The sequence below is a fragment of the Mauremys reevesii genome, linkage group 15 (genome assembly GCF_016161935.1).
Source record: "Mauremys reevesii isolate NIE-2019 linkage group 15, ASM1616193v1, whole genome shotgun sequence".
Classification (NCBI taxonomy): Eukaryota; Metazoa; Chordata; order Testudines; family Geoemydidae; genus Mauremys; species Mauremys reevesii.
The window spans coordinates 34750711-34765985 of NC_052637.1; the positions used below are offsets into that span (position 1 = coordinate 34750711).

Consider the following 15275-nt stretch of genomic DNA (forward strand, 5'->3'; position numbering starts at 1 on the left):
TTAACAATACTCAATTTACAAATTAACAGACGTTAATGCGAATTAATATTCAGTGACAAACTTAACTGAGAATCTCCACACTTTTCTCTGTGTTTAAGTTTTGTAACTGTTACATTCTTTCACAGCTGTTTTTGTAAGCAGGGAATAATTTATCTACCTTGGTTTTAAAAAGTTCACAAATGTTTTTTATTTGGAAAAATACCATAAAATTTCCCGTGCCTTCTCCTATGTCTACTTTCCTCTTTTTTTCTATGGCTCCTATATAGAAAGCTCTCCTTAAATAATACAGGAGTAAAGAGTTGAATACAAGAACTGGAAGGAAACAACAAGCAATACATTTTTAAAGGAATTTAATTTGGCCAGGACACCAAGGTTAATAATTCATACAAAAAATGCTGTGGAAACTGTGGGCTGATTCATTGGATTCAGGCAATAATAAGAAAGCCAGATACCTGTAATTAATTGGAGGCTTTCCTCTGGTGTGGAGATGGTGGGCTTCATTATGAATGTCAGATATGCTGGTGTTAAATCACTTTCACCTCCATTGGATTTATATCAGTGTACTAGATCTCAGAACCTGGTTTGGTGGTCATGATTTCTTTACATTTTGTTGGTCTCCTTTGCTGTAGAAACTGAACATTATTTTTTGTTGAATACAGTCCATTAAAATGTTAAATGTCAAGGAAAGGGCTGTCTTACTTTACAGTTGTTAAAATTCTCTCTTTATTTTTTTTAAAAAAAAAAAAACCTTTTCCCCTTATTTTCACACCACAAATTTTAAAAAGAAAAAAATGGAACTCTCTAATCATCAGTCCCAAAATTTAAGTCCTATGCCAAAAGCAATATTTTACCTAAATCAGAGAATTGTTCACTTTGTCTGTATTTTATAGGAAGCCAAGGCAGCAGTGGAAGAGGCAAGAGCCCTGCGAAGTAGGATTCATCTTGCAGAAGCTGCACAGAGGCAGGCTCGTGGAATGGAGATGGATTATGAAGAAATAATCCGCCTATTAGAGGCTGAAATTACAGAGCTGAAGGCTCAGCTCACTGATCATTCTGGCCAAAATAAAGTAAGCGGAACAGTCATCTCTCATAGTTACCATGGTTTCCTTGCTGTTGTCATGTATCCTGTTTTCATTTTCTTTTCATCTGCTCTTCTAAAGTAGGTCACTGTTTTGCCTTGTATTATTCAATAACTGGAATGATGCGTAGTGAAGGGGGCAATGTGAAGGCTACGAGCCTTCCTTTATCTAGATATCTTTAGGTTGGAAAAACAAGAGCCAGAAGCTTATTTGGGTCATTGGTCAATATGGCACATCTCAAGCCTTAAAGTATAAAACACTGAATATTTTGGCTTTCTGTTTTGTTTTAAAATTTACTAATATATGTCCTAAAAATTGAGGCAAAGAAAAATCATTTTTGTGATTGATTAGAGCATTCAAGGAAGTGTGAGAGAATGAAAGATATTTTAGATTCCTAAGCAAATTCACACATGTTCAGTTTCAGCTTTTGCCTGGTTTCTGTTTTAAATCAGTGCAGATGTATCTTCAGTAAGTGTGTTTGTTGTTTACACTTGGCATATTGTTAGTATTTCTAACCTGTTTCTCAGTGATGCACAAATAATAAAATAAAATTCAGGACTATCCTTGAATACATTCAAATGTACTCAAGTTAATTATTTGAAAGACACAAACAACATTAGTGTGACCTAAATCTGATTATTTTTTTAAATGAAAAAGGTTATACAAATGAGCCTCATACTCGAGGCCACCATATTATCCCCAATGATTTTTAGAGACCAATTTAGAATAAAACAGTTTGGGACAATTTTTAATGAACCTCCATAACTGGGAATCCATTTTTCATGCTGACATATATTGTGCATTGTTTCTTTGTACTTCCCTGTTGTCTGTCTATATCCATCTTGTCTCTCTTTTCTTGAACTTAGATTGTAAGCTCTTTGGGACAGAGGCTTCCTTTTTGTTCTGTTTGTTCGTTCAGCTCCTAGAACAGTGGTGTCCTGGACCATGAGTAGGGCTCTTAGGCTTTACAATAATACAGATTAAAAACCAGTAAAAATAATAATTGGAATTTGTGTGTGTGTGTGTAGTTACCTAGTTTACCCATGAAAAAATGGATATGCCCAATAATTTAAAATAAGGGTGGCCTGCTCAAATTTTCAGTGTGAAAATTAGTTCAATATTAAAAAAGCAAAACCTGTGTTACAAGAGCTATAAAGTGCATGGACCTAATACTTCACTGCCTTGTACACTCTTTGTTTGATCACTTAGGCCCAGATTTTCAAAAGAGCGCATCTCCCCTTTAAGCACAAAATCAGTGTCCAGATTTTCAGTTACGCTCAGCACATTGATGCATGTTGGGTGCTAAACTTTCTTGAAAATCTGGTCACAGACATGAATGCTTGAAAATCTGGACTTGAGTGCTTTCAAAAATCTGACCTGGGACCTGATCCTCACCCATCTTGTTTAGTGGTAACACTCCCATTGACTGCAACAGGTGCAGGATTAAACCCTTGTACTTGTGCAAAGTTGGAAGCTCTTCAGGGCTGGGACTGTCTACTAGTCTGTGTTGGTACAGTACCTAGCACAGGTAAGCCTCATTCTTGGCTGGCCCTTAGGCATTACCATAATAAACCTGATCGATTTAAAAAAATAAGTTGGTGTAAAATGTTACTATTCCAGTTTGGTAGCCTTTTACTCCCACTTTGTGTGAGTGGTTGTACAGCAGCAAGGAAGTAGAGAATAAGGCCTCTTAAGTAGCATACTTGAAGTGCTCTTCTAAATTTAATTTATGCGACTGGTAGTGTAAGCAAGAGATATTGATCAGTTCACCTTGTTTCTTTAGGTACAGTACACGAAGAAGAGGTTTGCTCCACTTTGCCTATTGATAACATCTGTAAGCCAGGGAAACCAAAACTGTATTTAGTAAAGCAGCAACAGTTGGCTGTATTTAATAAAATCCTCCCTAAGTAGGTTTAGCATCTCCTTTTCCAGTAGTGAACAGCGTGATATACATTACAGAAAAGAAACTTTCTAATCAAGCAGACTTTCTGATAGTCAGAATAATGGGGATTCTGCCACATAAAACTCTGTGTGTGTGTGTGTTTGCTTTTAATAAAGATATAGTTATTAGTAACAGCACTTTTTAGTAGTTGCATATCTTATAGTAGGTTGTATTCAGGTGATGGGCTTCAAGAGAAGTGCACCTACAGTAATGTCAACCTTTGTCTTTGTAGAGATTAGCATTTTCTTTCCCTTTTACTGGGAGGTATTTTGTGCCTAATCCTCTGCCTAGCACACAGATCAAGTAAACAAATGTGCCCATGTATGCATAGTGGCCTCCATCTTGTCCAACACCACCAGAGACTGAACACTTTTGAGCTAAAGGGCCACCAGACTCTTATCCTCTGTGGATCAGGCACAAAGGGGCACATGTAACAAATACTGAACGATGGGTTACACATACACATGTAGAAAAATCTGAGCGGTTTAACTCTGTTCAAGACCTGCCACAGAATTACTAGTTGCTTTGGTGAGATCCTAATGTAGTAATTAAACATTGAACAAAAAACAATGTAATTCAGAGTTTTAAAATAATTCCAAAAAAGGAATGGAGACCTGGGCTTCCCACCATGATCAAATCAGCACTGTGGACTGCTGGGGGATCCAGCCCCAGGCCGATGCCCTTTCTAAAAAACAAAAAACAAAAAGTTGTAAAAAGAGAAGTGGTGGCTGCAGTCTGTTGACAGCACCTCGATCGCAGCAGGAGCCTGATTCCCAACATGCATGTCCCATGAACAACTGAACCATATGAAGGGTATGGCTGCACTTGCAGCTGTACAGCGCTGCCGCGGGAGCGCTCCCGCGGCATAGATAAGCCCTCAATTACTTGGACATGGAGGAGATAAAGAGTGCTAGGCTAGGGATGCAAGGAAAGCATTGCTGAGATGACATTTTAAAATCTACAGTATCTCTCAAGTTCTGAATTCAGATTTTATTTTAAACATCATGTGCATTTTTAAGGCAATATTAGGGCCTTCAAGATCTTTTTGGTAAAACAGTATTTGCTTCCTCTTTCCTTAAAATTTGGAGAGAGAACCCCCATCACCACCTTCACTGTTCACTCAAAAAGTTTGAAAAATAACAAATAGGATAAATAAAATTAAGTCTTGAAATGAATTAGATAGTATTAACTGAATTTCTTCCACAGGATAGTGTTCAAGATTTAAGAAAGAGAATTACTGTGCTTGACTGCCAGCTGCGGAAATCAGAATCGGCTAGGAAAACCTTTGAGGTGGCCACAGCAAAACTGCTGCAGTTTGTAGAGGTAACTTTTTTGCACTGTTGTTCCCAGCAGCATTTTATTGGGAAAAGATGTGTGTTGTTATATCTAAGGAAATAGGATAAATTAAGCATGAACGTGTAAAACTGTAGTTTGAAAAAAACATTCACAGCTTATACAACCTGCTGAAATACGGGTTAAGGCAGAATTTCATGTAGGGATTTTTGAGTCCTTCGATTGTTGCTGTGTGCCTAATTGTAACAAACATTCTTTTGTTTGTGCATTAAAACCTATGATCTTAGCATTTAGAGATCAAGTTTCTTTATCTGGAAATGGTAAAATTAATGCCCATTTGCAAAATTAAGAGGCAGATATACATCGGTAAACAGAGGTTATGTTGAAAACATGTTAAAAAACCAGAATTTTAGGTTGCTGTATGCTTAATCCAACTCAGCCTGTTCTGCACCATTTTATACTGAGCCAGTTAGTCAGTGTTGCTGTGTCACTTTATACTAGCTGAGGATATGGTCTACTCATATATTTATTTCACATAGTAGAAAGGTTTATAACATGGACGTATAGATCATAAACACACAACATGGATGTGTTTTAATTAATTTTGTCCAATTCGTGTTTGTCTCCTCCATATGGTGGACCTCAGTTGCCCCTTGCTGTGAAAATAGGGTGATTTTGTATGTTATAATTTTCAGGCAGCTTAAAATTGTTGTTGCTTCTTCCCCTATGCTGACTGCCAATATAAGAAAATCTCCCAGACTTTGTTTTTGAATGTCAGATATGGGGGAAAGGTATCGCAGGCTTATACAAAAGAGTTCCTTGGGGGGGAAATTATGTCATTTGAAGTGTTATCTTTTATATCTCAGCAATATACCTTATTTGCCTCTACAATTTTACTTCCATAGAGACTGAGAAATTTCTCATTTTATAATCCTTACATTATGGGCTGCCCATAGGAAAATGTTTGATTTAGCAAGCTAGCCTTTCTGCAAGAAGATCTGTGGCTAGGGAGATAGAGTAAAATCCATATGAAAAGTGTCTTAGAATATATTGTTCATATTTGCATAAATTTTGCTGAGATGCTTTGGGTTGATAGAATATTGTCCACATGAAAAATTATTTAGGGTCCATTAGAAGAAAACTGAGACTCCAGCTCATTCCCTGTGGCTAGGAATACAAATTGTGTGTGCAAAGTTTTCAGGGAGACAGAAGATCTTTAAGTAGATGACAAAGCAACAAAAATAGTATGTGAAGCTTATAAAACATTAACTATTCATTTCTTTGTTTGTTTGCCAACAGGTTGTGCATGAAGTACTAGCAGACAACTCCATCCCCTTGTCAAATTTAAGGTAAGAAAACCTAAACTTAACTTGTTTTATTGAAGGTAATGTGGTGAAATGATTGACAAAGCCCTGGCTGGGATGATTTAGTTGGGGATTGGTCCTGCTTTCAGCAGGGGGTTGGACTAGATGACCTCCTGAGGTCCCTTCCAACCCTGATATTCTATGATTCTATGAATACATGTTATCATTGAAAACATTTTGTGACAGGGTTAGAAGCTCCAAACAACTCACCCTAAGTCTTAGCTGTTTTCTTTCTATACTCCCATGCATTTCTGAATGCCACTTTTATGAACAGTGGAAATAAAACCACAACACTGGTTTCAGGGCTGCAAATTTCATTAACAATTTGAAGATAAAACAATTAACCAGCACAGACCCAGCACACCTGTGGGCATCTCCATACTTCCATCAACCAAAGACACTATATCCCTTGGTACAGCTTTCCACCTTATTCTTTCCCCATGCAAAGAGTAAGGCTCTTTGGTAGAGACTGCCTCTCGCCTATGTCCAGTAAGAAGTAGCATCACCACTGTTAGTACCACCAACATCTATCTAGTTCCGTTTCTTCTGAAAGTTTAAATTTTGGTTAGGAGGACTTTCAAGGTTACTTCCTGCACCATTTACGTGGTGAATGACCCTGCCAACAAAGGTGGAATAAAAGAAAAATGTGCATATTCGCATATGTCAGAACATCATCAAACCTCCCCCAACAGGGCTATGGAGAAAACGCTTGGCCCACTGCATCACACAGCTTATGAATGAGATAATCAGCTACCTGCCACGTAGTGCCTGAAATAAGGGAGAGGGAATAGCCTCTTGCCACTGGCTAGGGCTGTCTGCCAGAGGGAAAAATTCCTTCCTGAGCCTAAATATGGCAACTGGTATAACCTTGTGTACCATGAGGATTGTACTAGCAAACTCCAGTAGCACTACCTGCTTTTATTACAAAGCAAGAAGCATTCAAGCCTGTAATCAGAGAAACCATATTTATCTAAACTGTATGAAAGTAAACTCAATTACTTTAATTAAAAAATGCTGCAGCTCAGATATATTCAACAGGATTTAGAGAAGCCTTTGGCCTCTTAAAATACCAATAAAATTCTATCCTGTCTCACAAAGCAGATTTCTCCTTGTTCATGTTCAAGACTAGGACCCTATCCTGAAAACCTTATTCACGCAAAATTCCTAGTAAAATCAGATCTGTTTAACTGAAATTATCAGGGGTTTTGTCTCACTGACAGTTTCAGGATCAAGCTCTGAGGCTGTAATGGATGCCTGTTAAGTAGCAAACAAATTCTACCCTTATGTATTTATGCATTAATCCCAGTCAGGTCAATGGGAATTGTATTTGACTGACAGAGATAGTAACATTTCATTCTTTACAAAGTTGATATACCCTGTTTTCATAGGAGATTCTGAGTACAGAAGCCAGTATAATCTTTGGGTAAGTGTTACACACTGCTGGGGATATCCAGAGCTGTGAACCACTGTTTTAACTCTGCCTCAGCTAGAGTGAGCTTTGCTAGAGATTAGACTGTGTGTCAGCTCCCTACCATATCACTCTGTCTTCCTCACCAGTCAAAATTCTCAAGGCTCCACTGGTCCGAACCTTGCCTAGCTGATAACAATCAGTGAATTCAAGCTTCCGAGCTCTTCAGAGATGTTTCTCTGTACGCAAAGCCCCTACCACTGTGCATTCACAAAAGAATTAAGTTTGCTGCTCTTTTAAAGAGACAGTACATTACAGCTTATTAACTTCACTGGGTAAACATACCCTTCCCTTCAAACACAGCACTGAGACATTTTATAGTAAAAATAAAACAAATTTATTAACAAAAGGGCACAAGTTAAGTGATACCACATAAAAGGGATAAAGGTAGAAATGGCAACAAGCAAATAAAAGTCAAAACATGCATCTAAATGACTAAAACTTAATCTAGTAAAATACAGTCTTTGTTAAAGATGATTTCTCTGACCCAGGTCTCCTTCCAACTTTTACTGGTCAGGATCCATCACAAGATCACATTGCTTAGTTTCTTTGTCTCCTAAGGTGAAGCATAACATAAAGGTGCTTTACTCTCTCTTTTATAGTTCAATGAACCTTTGAAATATATTCTTCTGAAGGGTGCACCACCAGATAAAGTTCATGCCAAGTAAAGGAGTCATGGGTCTGGAGGATAAGACTCCGACTGGTGATTGCTACAATGCAAGTTGCTCTGTTCCTGCAACCTCCGATATACAAATGAATAACCCATTGATTATGATTTCACCTGGATGGAGGCTTCAGCCTTTCCTTTGTCTGGGAAAAACCTGTGTACCAAGTCCCTATTTGCCTGATTTGAAAACATTTTAGTCCCATATTTCCAGCACAACTGTGTGGTCCTTTGGGGTTTACCGTACATACACTATGCAAGAATATTTTAACAGCCAGTGTGTTATTAGTTTTCCAATGATACCTGACCCTACAGCTGTTAGATATAGATTATGACATTAGTGAGTTGGGGTACACTGAACTGTTCTGCTGAAACTCACTGCTAGATACTGGGGAGCTCCTTGCCCTCTGACACTGGGGTGCTGTTAGGGTCACAGTAAGTCTCCTGAATTTGGTAGCATAATTCTTTTTGTTTGTTTGTTTGTTACTGGAATGAGACTAAAATCAACCAAGAGATGTGTTCTACAAGGTGAAAGGATGCCTGTTTTATTTTATTAAGAGGAACATTTTCCCTTGTAATCTTATAGACAATTGATCTCTTTGCTGTGTGTTCCTTCCAGTGACCGAAGAGGCACATTATCTACCAAAACACTCCTGGCACGACTGGGGAGGAATGGACGTACTGTCACAGCAACCCTTGCAGCAGAAGCCAAAGATCTTACTAAATCTGTCCGTGCCATTCTGGAAGTAGATTGTGAGTGTGTGTATATATATATATTTATATATATTCTACCCACCACCCCCGCACACCCTTTCTCCCTTTCACCTTTTGACTGGCAATTCAGAGTGGAATATTTCAGCAGTTATCAACTGAACAATAAATCTAATTAGTCATTACCGTAGGTTCATCAGAAGAAAGCACATTTGAGCATAACAGCCACTAGGAAAATCCTCGGTGTAGTTCAGATAGTTGTAGCATTTACACTTAGTATAGAATCATGAGCTGGAAGGGTGATTTAGGTTTATGATTTATGAGGTTTATTATCAGCCCTTATCCAGGCACCTTTATTAATGTGCCAGACTCATATTTCATAATGGAAACTAACCTACACTGCGGGTATGGTTCCAGGAAAACACTAATTACACCTATACCCCAATATAACGTGACCTGATATAACAAAAATTCGGATATAACGTGGTAAAGCAGTGCTTTGGGGGGGGTGCTGCACACTCCGGTGGATCAAAGCAAGTTCGATATAACGCGGTTTCACCTATAATGCGATAAGATTTTTTGGCTCCCGAGGACAGCGTTGTATCGGGGTAGAGGTGTATAATACTGACAGTCAGGTGGTAGGAAGAAAAAGGGACCTTTTAACAAGCAGGTCTCAGAAACAGACTCCTACAGCCTGCTTCCTATTCTAGTCCGGAAAGAAAGGCAATTCACAGAGTCCAGCCTGTGAACAATGTAAGCATATTGGTCCTGATTTTTCTATGAATTGCACTGATACAAATTGATATGCATAATCATCAAAAGAGTTACACTGGTGTGAAACTGAAGTGAAAGGAGAATCAGATCGAATGTAAAGATAAAAGAAAAAATTACAATCCATCAGAAAGCTTTGCTTTTTCTTTGACCAAAATGAGATTTGGATTTTTTTTTCAGATCATTATATCATTTTGTAGTTGGAATGATCTGTCTTTTCAGAATGGACTAGAAAGAATTTTATGGATTAAGAAATGAGCATTGGCCAATATTACATTACAACTGTCTGAAAGAAAAGCCTGTCAGCCAGCAGTTTTACAAATGCTATAATCAGTTAACACAACAGCTGGTTAATTGGTCATTTCACAAGAAGGGTTCATATACTAATGCAATCCTTCTGGAGTCTTTTCATTAACATTATACCAGTATGTTTAATATCTCAGTTCACAATTAACTGTCATGATTCAAGGAACCCAGAATTGTAAGTGAACACAGAGTTCGGGTAGCAGAGACAAGGTATTTGATGGCAGAGGACAGAGCTGACTGTATCACTCCTTCCCAATTATAATTTATGAAGAAGTCATCAAGGAGTCTACAGTCCTCTTTCCCATTTACACTTAAGGTCCCTTTACACTTCTCTGGTACTGCAAAAGTCATCTTCAGCAACAACATGATATAATTAGATGAAAATATTATTCAGATCAGTAGCCAAGGAGCACATAGCACAGCTCAAAGGAGCAAAAATAGTTTGAAGCATGGTTATTTTTCTCAGAGTCTCTTCTCTCCCACATACGCTCTGCACCAGGAGCAGAGAGGGGATGGCATAGATGCCAGTTCTGTGAATTGGTACCACTTAAAGGTTTCCCTGAGCTGAGAGAGTCATCAAGGGCTGGTTAAGTCAGCTTTATGGCTACTTTTTAATCATCAGAGCAGCACAGAGCTCCTGGAGTAGAGGCCAGGGTCTGGCCCAGATTGGGGAGTCAGGAATCTTCTGCATAGTAATCCCAGCTCTGCTGCTGATTTGACCTCTGCCCTCTGCCTCATTTCCCCCTTTTCTAAAAGGAGACTAATGCCTGCCTTACATGTGGGTCCTCCCAAGGATTAACTAGTTGTTTGTACAGGACTTTGAACTTGTACAGGACTTTGAAGTGTGATATGAGTAAAATTTTTGAAAGTGCCTAAGGGCCAGATTTAGACACCTAGTGGGATTTTCAAAACCACCTGGGTGCCTATTTTCCATTGATTTCAGTGAGATTTCACTTCAGCTCTCACTTGTAAATCTTTGCACAAAGAAGATTATGCAGTTGGAGGCTAGGGGGTCTGATCCTGAAATGTTTTTATGAATGTGAGTTGGTGCACTGATGACAGTAGACCTACTCACATGAGTAGGGGCTGCAAGTCCAGGGCCTGATAGAAAATTATCACGTTTCTACTCTATTAAACTGATTTGGAGAATTTTTTGTGCTGTTTGTGTTACTATATCCACTCTTCTGTTTATTTCACTGTCTAGAGTACCTATCCTGAGCAGTACTGAGCACTCTCCATTCTGGCTGCTCAGGAGGTGCTCAGTATCTCATAGGACTGGGGCATAGATAATTATATCTTCAGAGCAAGAAGCTAGTTTCTGCCTTTAAAATTAGCAGTGTTTTTCCTTTCCTGGTGCACTCATAATAGTAATTATCTATCTCCTTAGCTTTAGGCAGATATGCCAGAATAGTTTGTTACATACATATTCCACTGTTCACTGAGAGAAATAATAATTGATCTCAGTTATGTGGCTGGGATGTGTTCTCCAATTAATTGAATGTCCTGTAATAAATCATAGCTAGCCTTTTACAGAATGCTTGTAGGCTACATGAAACAATCCCTTATTACTGCCAATATTTTGAATTAAAACTAGGCCATAGAAGAATGTGACCACTAATATTCCCTTATGAAAATTAATTAGCTATTGCCTTGAATTATTTCTAACAAAATGTTATTTTCAGTTTGGAATTTCTGATATCTGTATTAACCTAAAGAGAGAGAGAGAACCTCCTGTCCCTTTTCTCCTAGCTAGACCAGCTTTCATTCACAGCATAGCAGTTTAATAAACAAAGAAAATATTTCTTCTGAGGTTTAAACTAGCAACATGTAGACATTTCTGATCAGTACGTCGCATTCTTCAAATGTTTGCTGGGCAAATAAGTGCCTTGAAAGTTTCTTACATTAGATGCCTGTAATGAAGTGCAGCAAAACGAGAGTATTATAGTGGTGATTGCAGCAATTTGGTGCCATGCAGAAAATCATTTAAAGAGTTGCATTGGTATCTAAGGGACCAAGTTTCTCATTTTAGTTTTGTACTTCCACCTTCCCTTCTCTTTTGCACACTGCCTTTCCTCGTAGGTGGTTCATGAGCAGGCACTCCACTGCCAAAGAGATCATGAAGGTAGGAAATGCCAGTTTAGTACATGGAAATTATTTTAATCCTGTTCAGTAATATCCATCACTCTTCTTAAAACACATGCCAAGGACTTCAGATAATTTGACTGCCCTAGCCTGTGAAAGTACAGGAGGACAAGCTCAATTACTCAGACTGAAGTACCATAGGGATTCCAGAAAGTTGGGGTTCTCCTTTCACTAGGCCTGAACCACAGCTCACTGAAGTCGAGCTTTAAGGACTCGAGTACTTATGCCACACTGTCCCAGTTTTTCCTTCCAAGATGCCAAAGTTCCATCAGAATGAGTGTGTGTTCTTTAAGATCTTTGAATATTGTCTTTCATAATTTTTAATCTGTAGTGATTAAGTGATATAATGTCTAAGGGAACAAATGCTCTACAAGCTTCTAAATCTATTAGCAGTCCATCATAGGAGCATGGGGGTGTTTTATTTAATACTGACTCTCAGCTGGTGAAAGAGAACCATTAGTGGGGCAATTGTACCAGAGACTATTTTGGTTTGATACTATATAAAACACATCCTAAATCTCTAATATGTTTTTATTTATGGAGAGACAGACACTCAACTATTGTTAAGGCTTAAACTAGTTTTCTCTTATAAGCCCCTGTAGGCGTGTGGGGCTCACCCCTGTGGCGCCTCCTGCTGGTTGTCTCGGGAATTAGCTCTTTCAGCCTCTGGAGTGCCTTCTGCAGGCCAGTGTCCCACTGCCACTGGCCCCCCGTGTACCTCCCAGGACCCGGTGCCCCTTTACCGTGGGGCTGCCCCCTGGCAATAACCCCACCAGTCTCTATGGGTCTCCCCTCTCTGGGAAAACCCCAACCCTCTATCCCCACCTTGCCTCCGTCTATGGGCCACTGCCAATCACCATCTAGCCCCCTTTCACTGGGCCGACTGCAATCTGTATAAGCCAGTCATCACAGGCAAGGGAGGTTTTGACCTGCTTCCTTTCCCTGCAACCCAGTACCTCCAGGGCCTTGGACCAGGCCCTGCAGCCTGGGGAGTTGCCAGCCTGGAGCTCCCCAGTGCCTCTGGCCTTCACCAGCCCTGCTTCACTCCAGTACCCGTTAGCACTCAGGCAGCTAGGCCCATCTCTCTCCTCAGCTAGAGGGAGACTCTTGGGCCTCTGGCTCACAGCCTTGTTATACAGGCCAGCTGTGGCCTGATTGGGGCGTGGCCCAGCTGTGGCTCCTTCCCCAATCAGCCCAGCTTTTTCCCTTCCACAGCCCTCTCCCAGGGCTGTTTTAAGACCTTCAGGGCAGGAGCGGTGTAACCACCCCGCTACAGCCCCATTTGACTATTCAAACACACCTTTGTTAAAGTACAATCAATGCACCTGATATGTCACAGTTGTGAATTTATCCGAGGATAGAACTTGCCAGGACAGTTCAAGGCAGATTGGATGAGGAATTTAGGTGTTGTAGAGGTTCCGGAATTGTATAAAATGAGCTGAATTTCCTAACTTTATAATGCATTACTTTTATGTAATTTACTGTGATATATTTTTTGCATCTTAATCCCATGTTAATGAAGGGGTTGTTGTGGTTTTTTTTGTTAGTGTTGCTAGGGAATGAGCATAGACTAGTTGTATTCTTGAGATAAATTTAACAAGTTTTACAATATTTGTGTATTTCTAGGTTGCCTCTGTAAATCCATTGATACCTGACATCTCTGTCCAAATGCAAAAGTCTTTCCAGTTTATGACTAGAGATTGTACTAGACTGCACAAGAGTGCAAAGCTAAGAGATTATGGTGGTTTATGACAGGATCCTCAGTAGAGAGCATCCAAATGGCTGTCTATTTTGATCAGATGTACCTGTAGTTGAGGGGATGTGTCAATGATAATCTAGGTCAGCTAATTTAACTTTTAAAAATAAAACAAAAATGGCCCTACAGATACATTACAGGATTTTTTCGTTTGCCTTTTCATCCCTTTATGGAAAACATGAAGAATTTTGGTGGGAACAGCCATTACAACAAACATTTATTTTGTCTGTCTGCTGCCTGCCTTTTAGACTGGTACTAAATAAGTTTCTTTGGCCGGGTTATGTTTCATGTGCATACATTCATGTGAATGCTTACATTGTCAGGAACGGAAAACCTCTTCTCCTACCTTCTCTATACAGGAGTGCATAAAATGTTGTGTGAGAAAGGCTTCTGAATAAGTAGATACTGAAATTGCACAAAATTGCTGTGAGAGCTGGAATTAGAGTAGCTGAAATAGGGGAGCAGAATAATTGTGATGGGCTCATTTGATTTATCATAGCATTATTTATTGTTGCAAAGCCGTGGTATGTTGCATGTTAAATAATTGTATCTAATTTATATTTATGGTCTAAATCGAGCTACCAATAATGTCTCTTTCAGCAAGCAAAAATATTGTCCGACAAGTAAAGATTTGGGCGGGGGGAATGTTGGGGGAGGGAGAATCAGGTTGCACCATTGGGGATGGAAATGTTGTGTCACATTAAATTATTTCTGTCAGACTACACAGGAAATCATGCAAGAGAAACCTTTAGACCTAAATGCAATTGAAGACTAACATCTGGTTGTGTCAAATATAATAGGTAGGATTCAGTTAGAAAGCTCTAGAGCCATAGTATGGATCCGTTTTGTGAACCTGAGAGTTAAAAATAGCTCTGCAGAGAAGGATTTAAAGATTGAACGTCATCCTTCTGAGTTCATTCTGATTTGGAGAGCATTACAGATAGACTCAGGCTCTGCTGAGTTTGTATATGAGATTAAAGCATTAAAGCTCTCCAAGCTTAACAAAAAAAAAACAGCAGGCACAAAGTAAATATTCAACAGTTCTCAGCAGTCCTCTGAACCAGATTTTCACAGAATGTTTCCCACGTGTTCTACCAGAGTGGTTGATTTAAAGAGGGACATTAGTGCCTGCACCAGTTCATAAAAGGTGTACCAAAGAATAATGTTTAGTGAATGTTGCAGTGAAGAGTGAGTGGTTTTACTCTTTTCAGCATGAAGCATCCCACATAGTAGTTTGTTAATGATATATTTTTAGAGTTGAAGCAAAAATTGCTGAGTTGATAACTTCGATATTCATTTTGCATAAGATGTAGTTGAAGAAACATACCCAGATTGAAACTGTTTTTCTGAAGAAGGCTATTAATTTACTGATAAGAAATGTGTCATGAAAGTCTAACTTTGTGAACTCTGCTTTGTGAAGAGCTGTTTCAGAAGAATCTTGATAAAACAGGATGGGGTCCAGAAAGTATGGATTTATCCCCACAAAGAGCTGTCTTCCTGCATGGGGAAGATAATTTAAAAAAAAAATGTATTCCTTACATTCCGTACATTCCTTCCCAGCACCTGCTGCCTCCTCTCTGATGGTATTGCAAATCCATAGCATGATTGTGTAGGTGGTACTGCTGCTGAAGGACAGTGCCCTGCAGAGGAGAATAGGGCCCCAGTGAAATACTATAACATTTGAAAGTAGTCTGCTGGCTGCACTTAGTAACTCATATGATGAAAATCACGTTGGTAGCATTCAGGAGATCATAATCCTCCCTTCCAATATAAGCAAAC

At 39.2% G+C, this 15275-nt stretch overlaps 1 protein-coding gene across 9 annotated transcripts in view; it reads left to right on the forward strand.

The window, feature by feature from the left end:
- STXBP4 (syntaxin binding protein 4) overlaps positions 1 to 15275 on the forward strand; it is a 124310-nt gene that overhangs the window by 61600 nt on the left and 47435 nt on the right. For all 9 annotated transcript variants that reach the window (XM_039500910.1, XM_039500918.1, XM_039500912.1 and 6 more), the window contains 4 exons: positions 891 to 1067; positions 4228 to 4344; positions 5614 to 5663; positions 8430 to 8563. In XM_039500910.1, coding sequence (XP_039356844.1) covers positions 891 to 1067; positions 4228 to 4344; positions 5614 to 5663; positions 8430 to 8563 — 478 coding nt within the window. The remainder of the gene's footprint in view (positions 1 to 890; positions 1068 to 4227; positions 4345 to 5613; positions 5664 to 8429; positions 8564 to 15275) is intronic.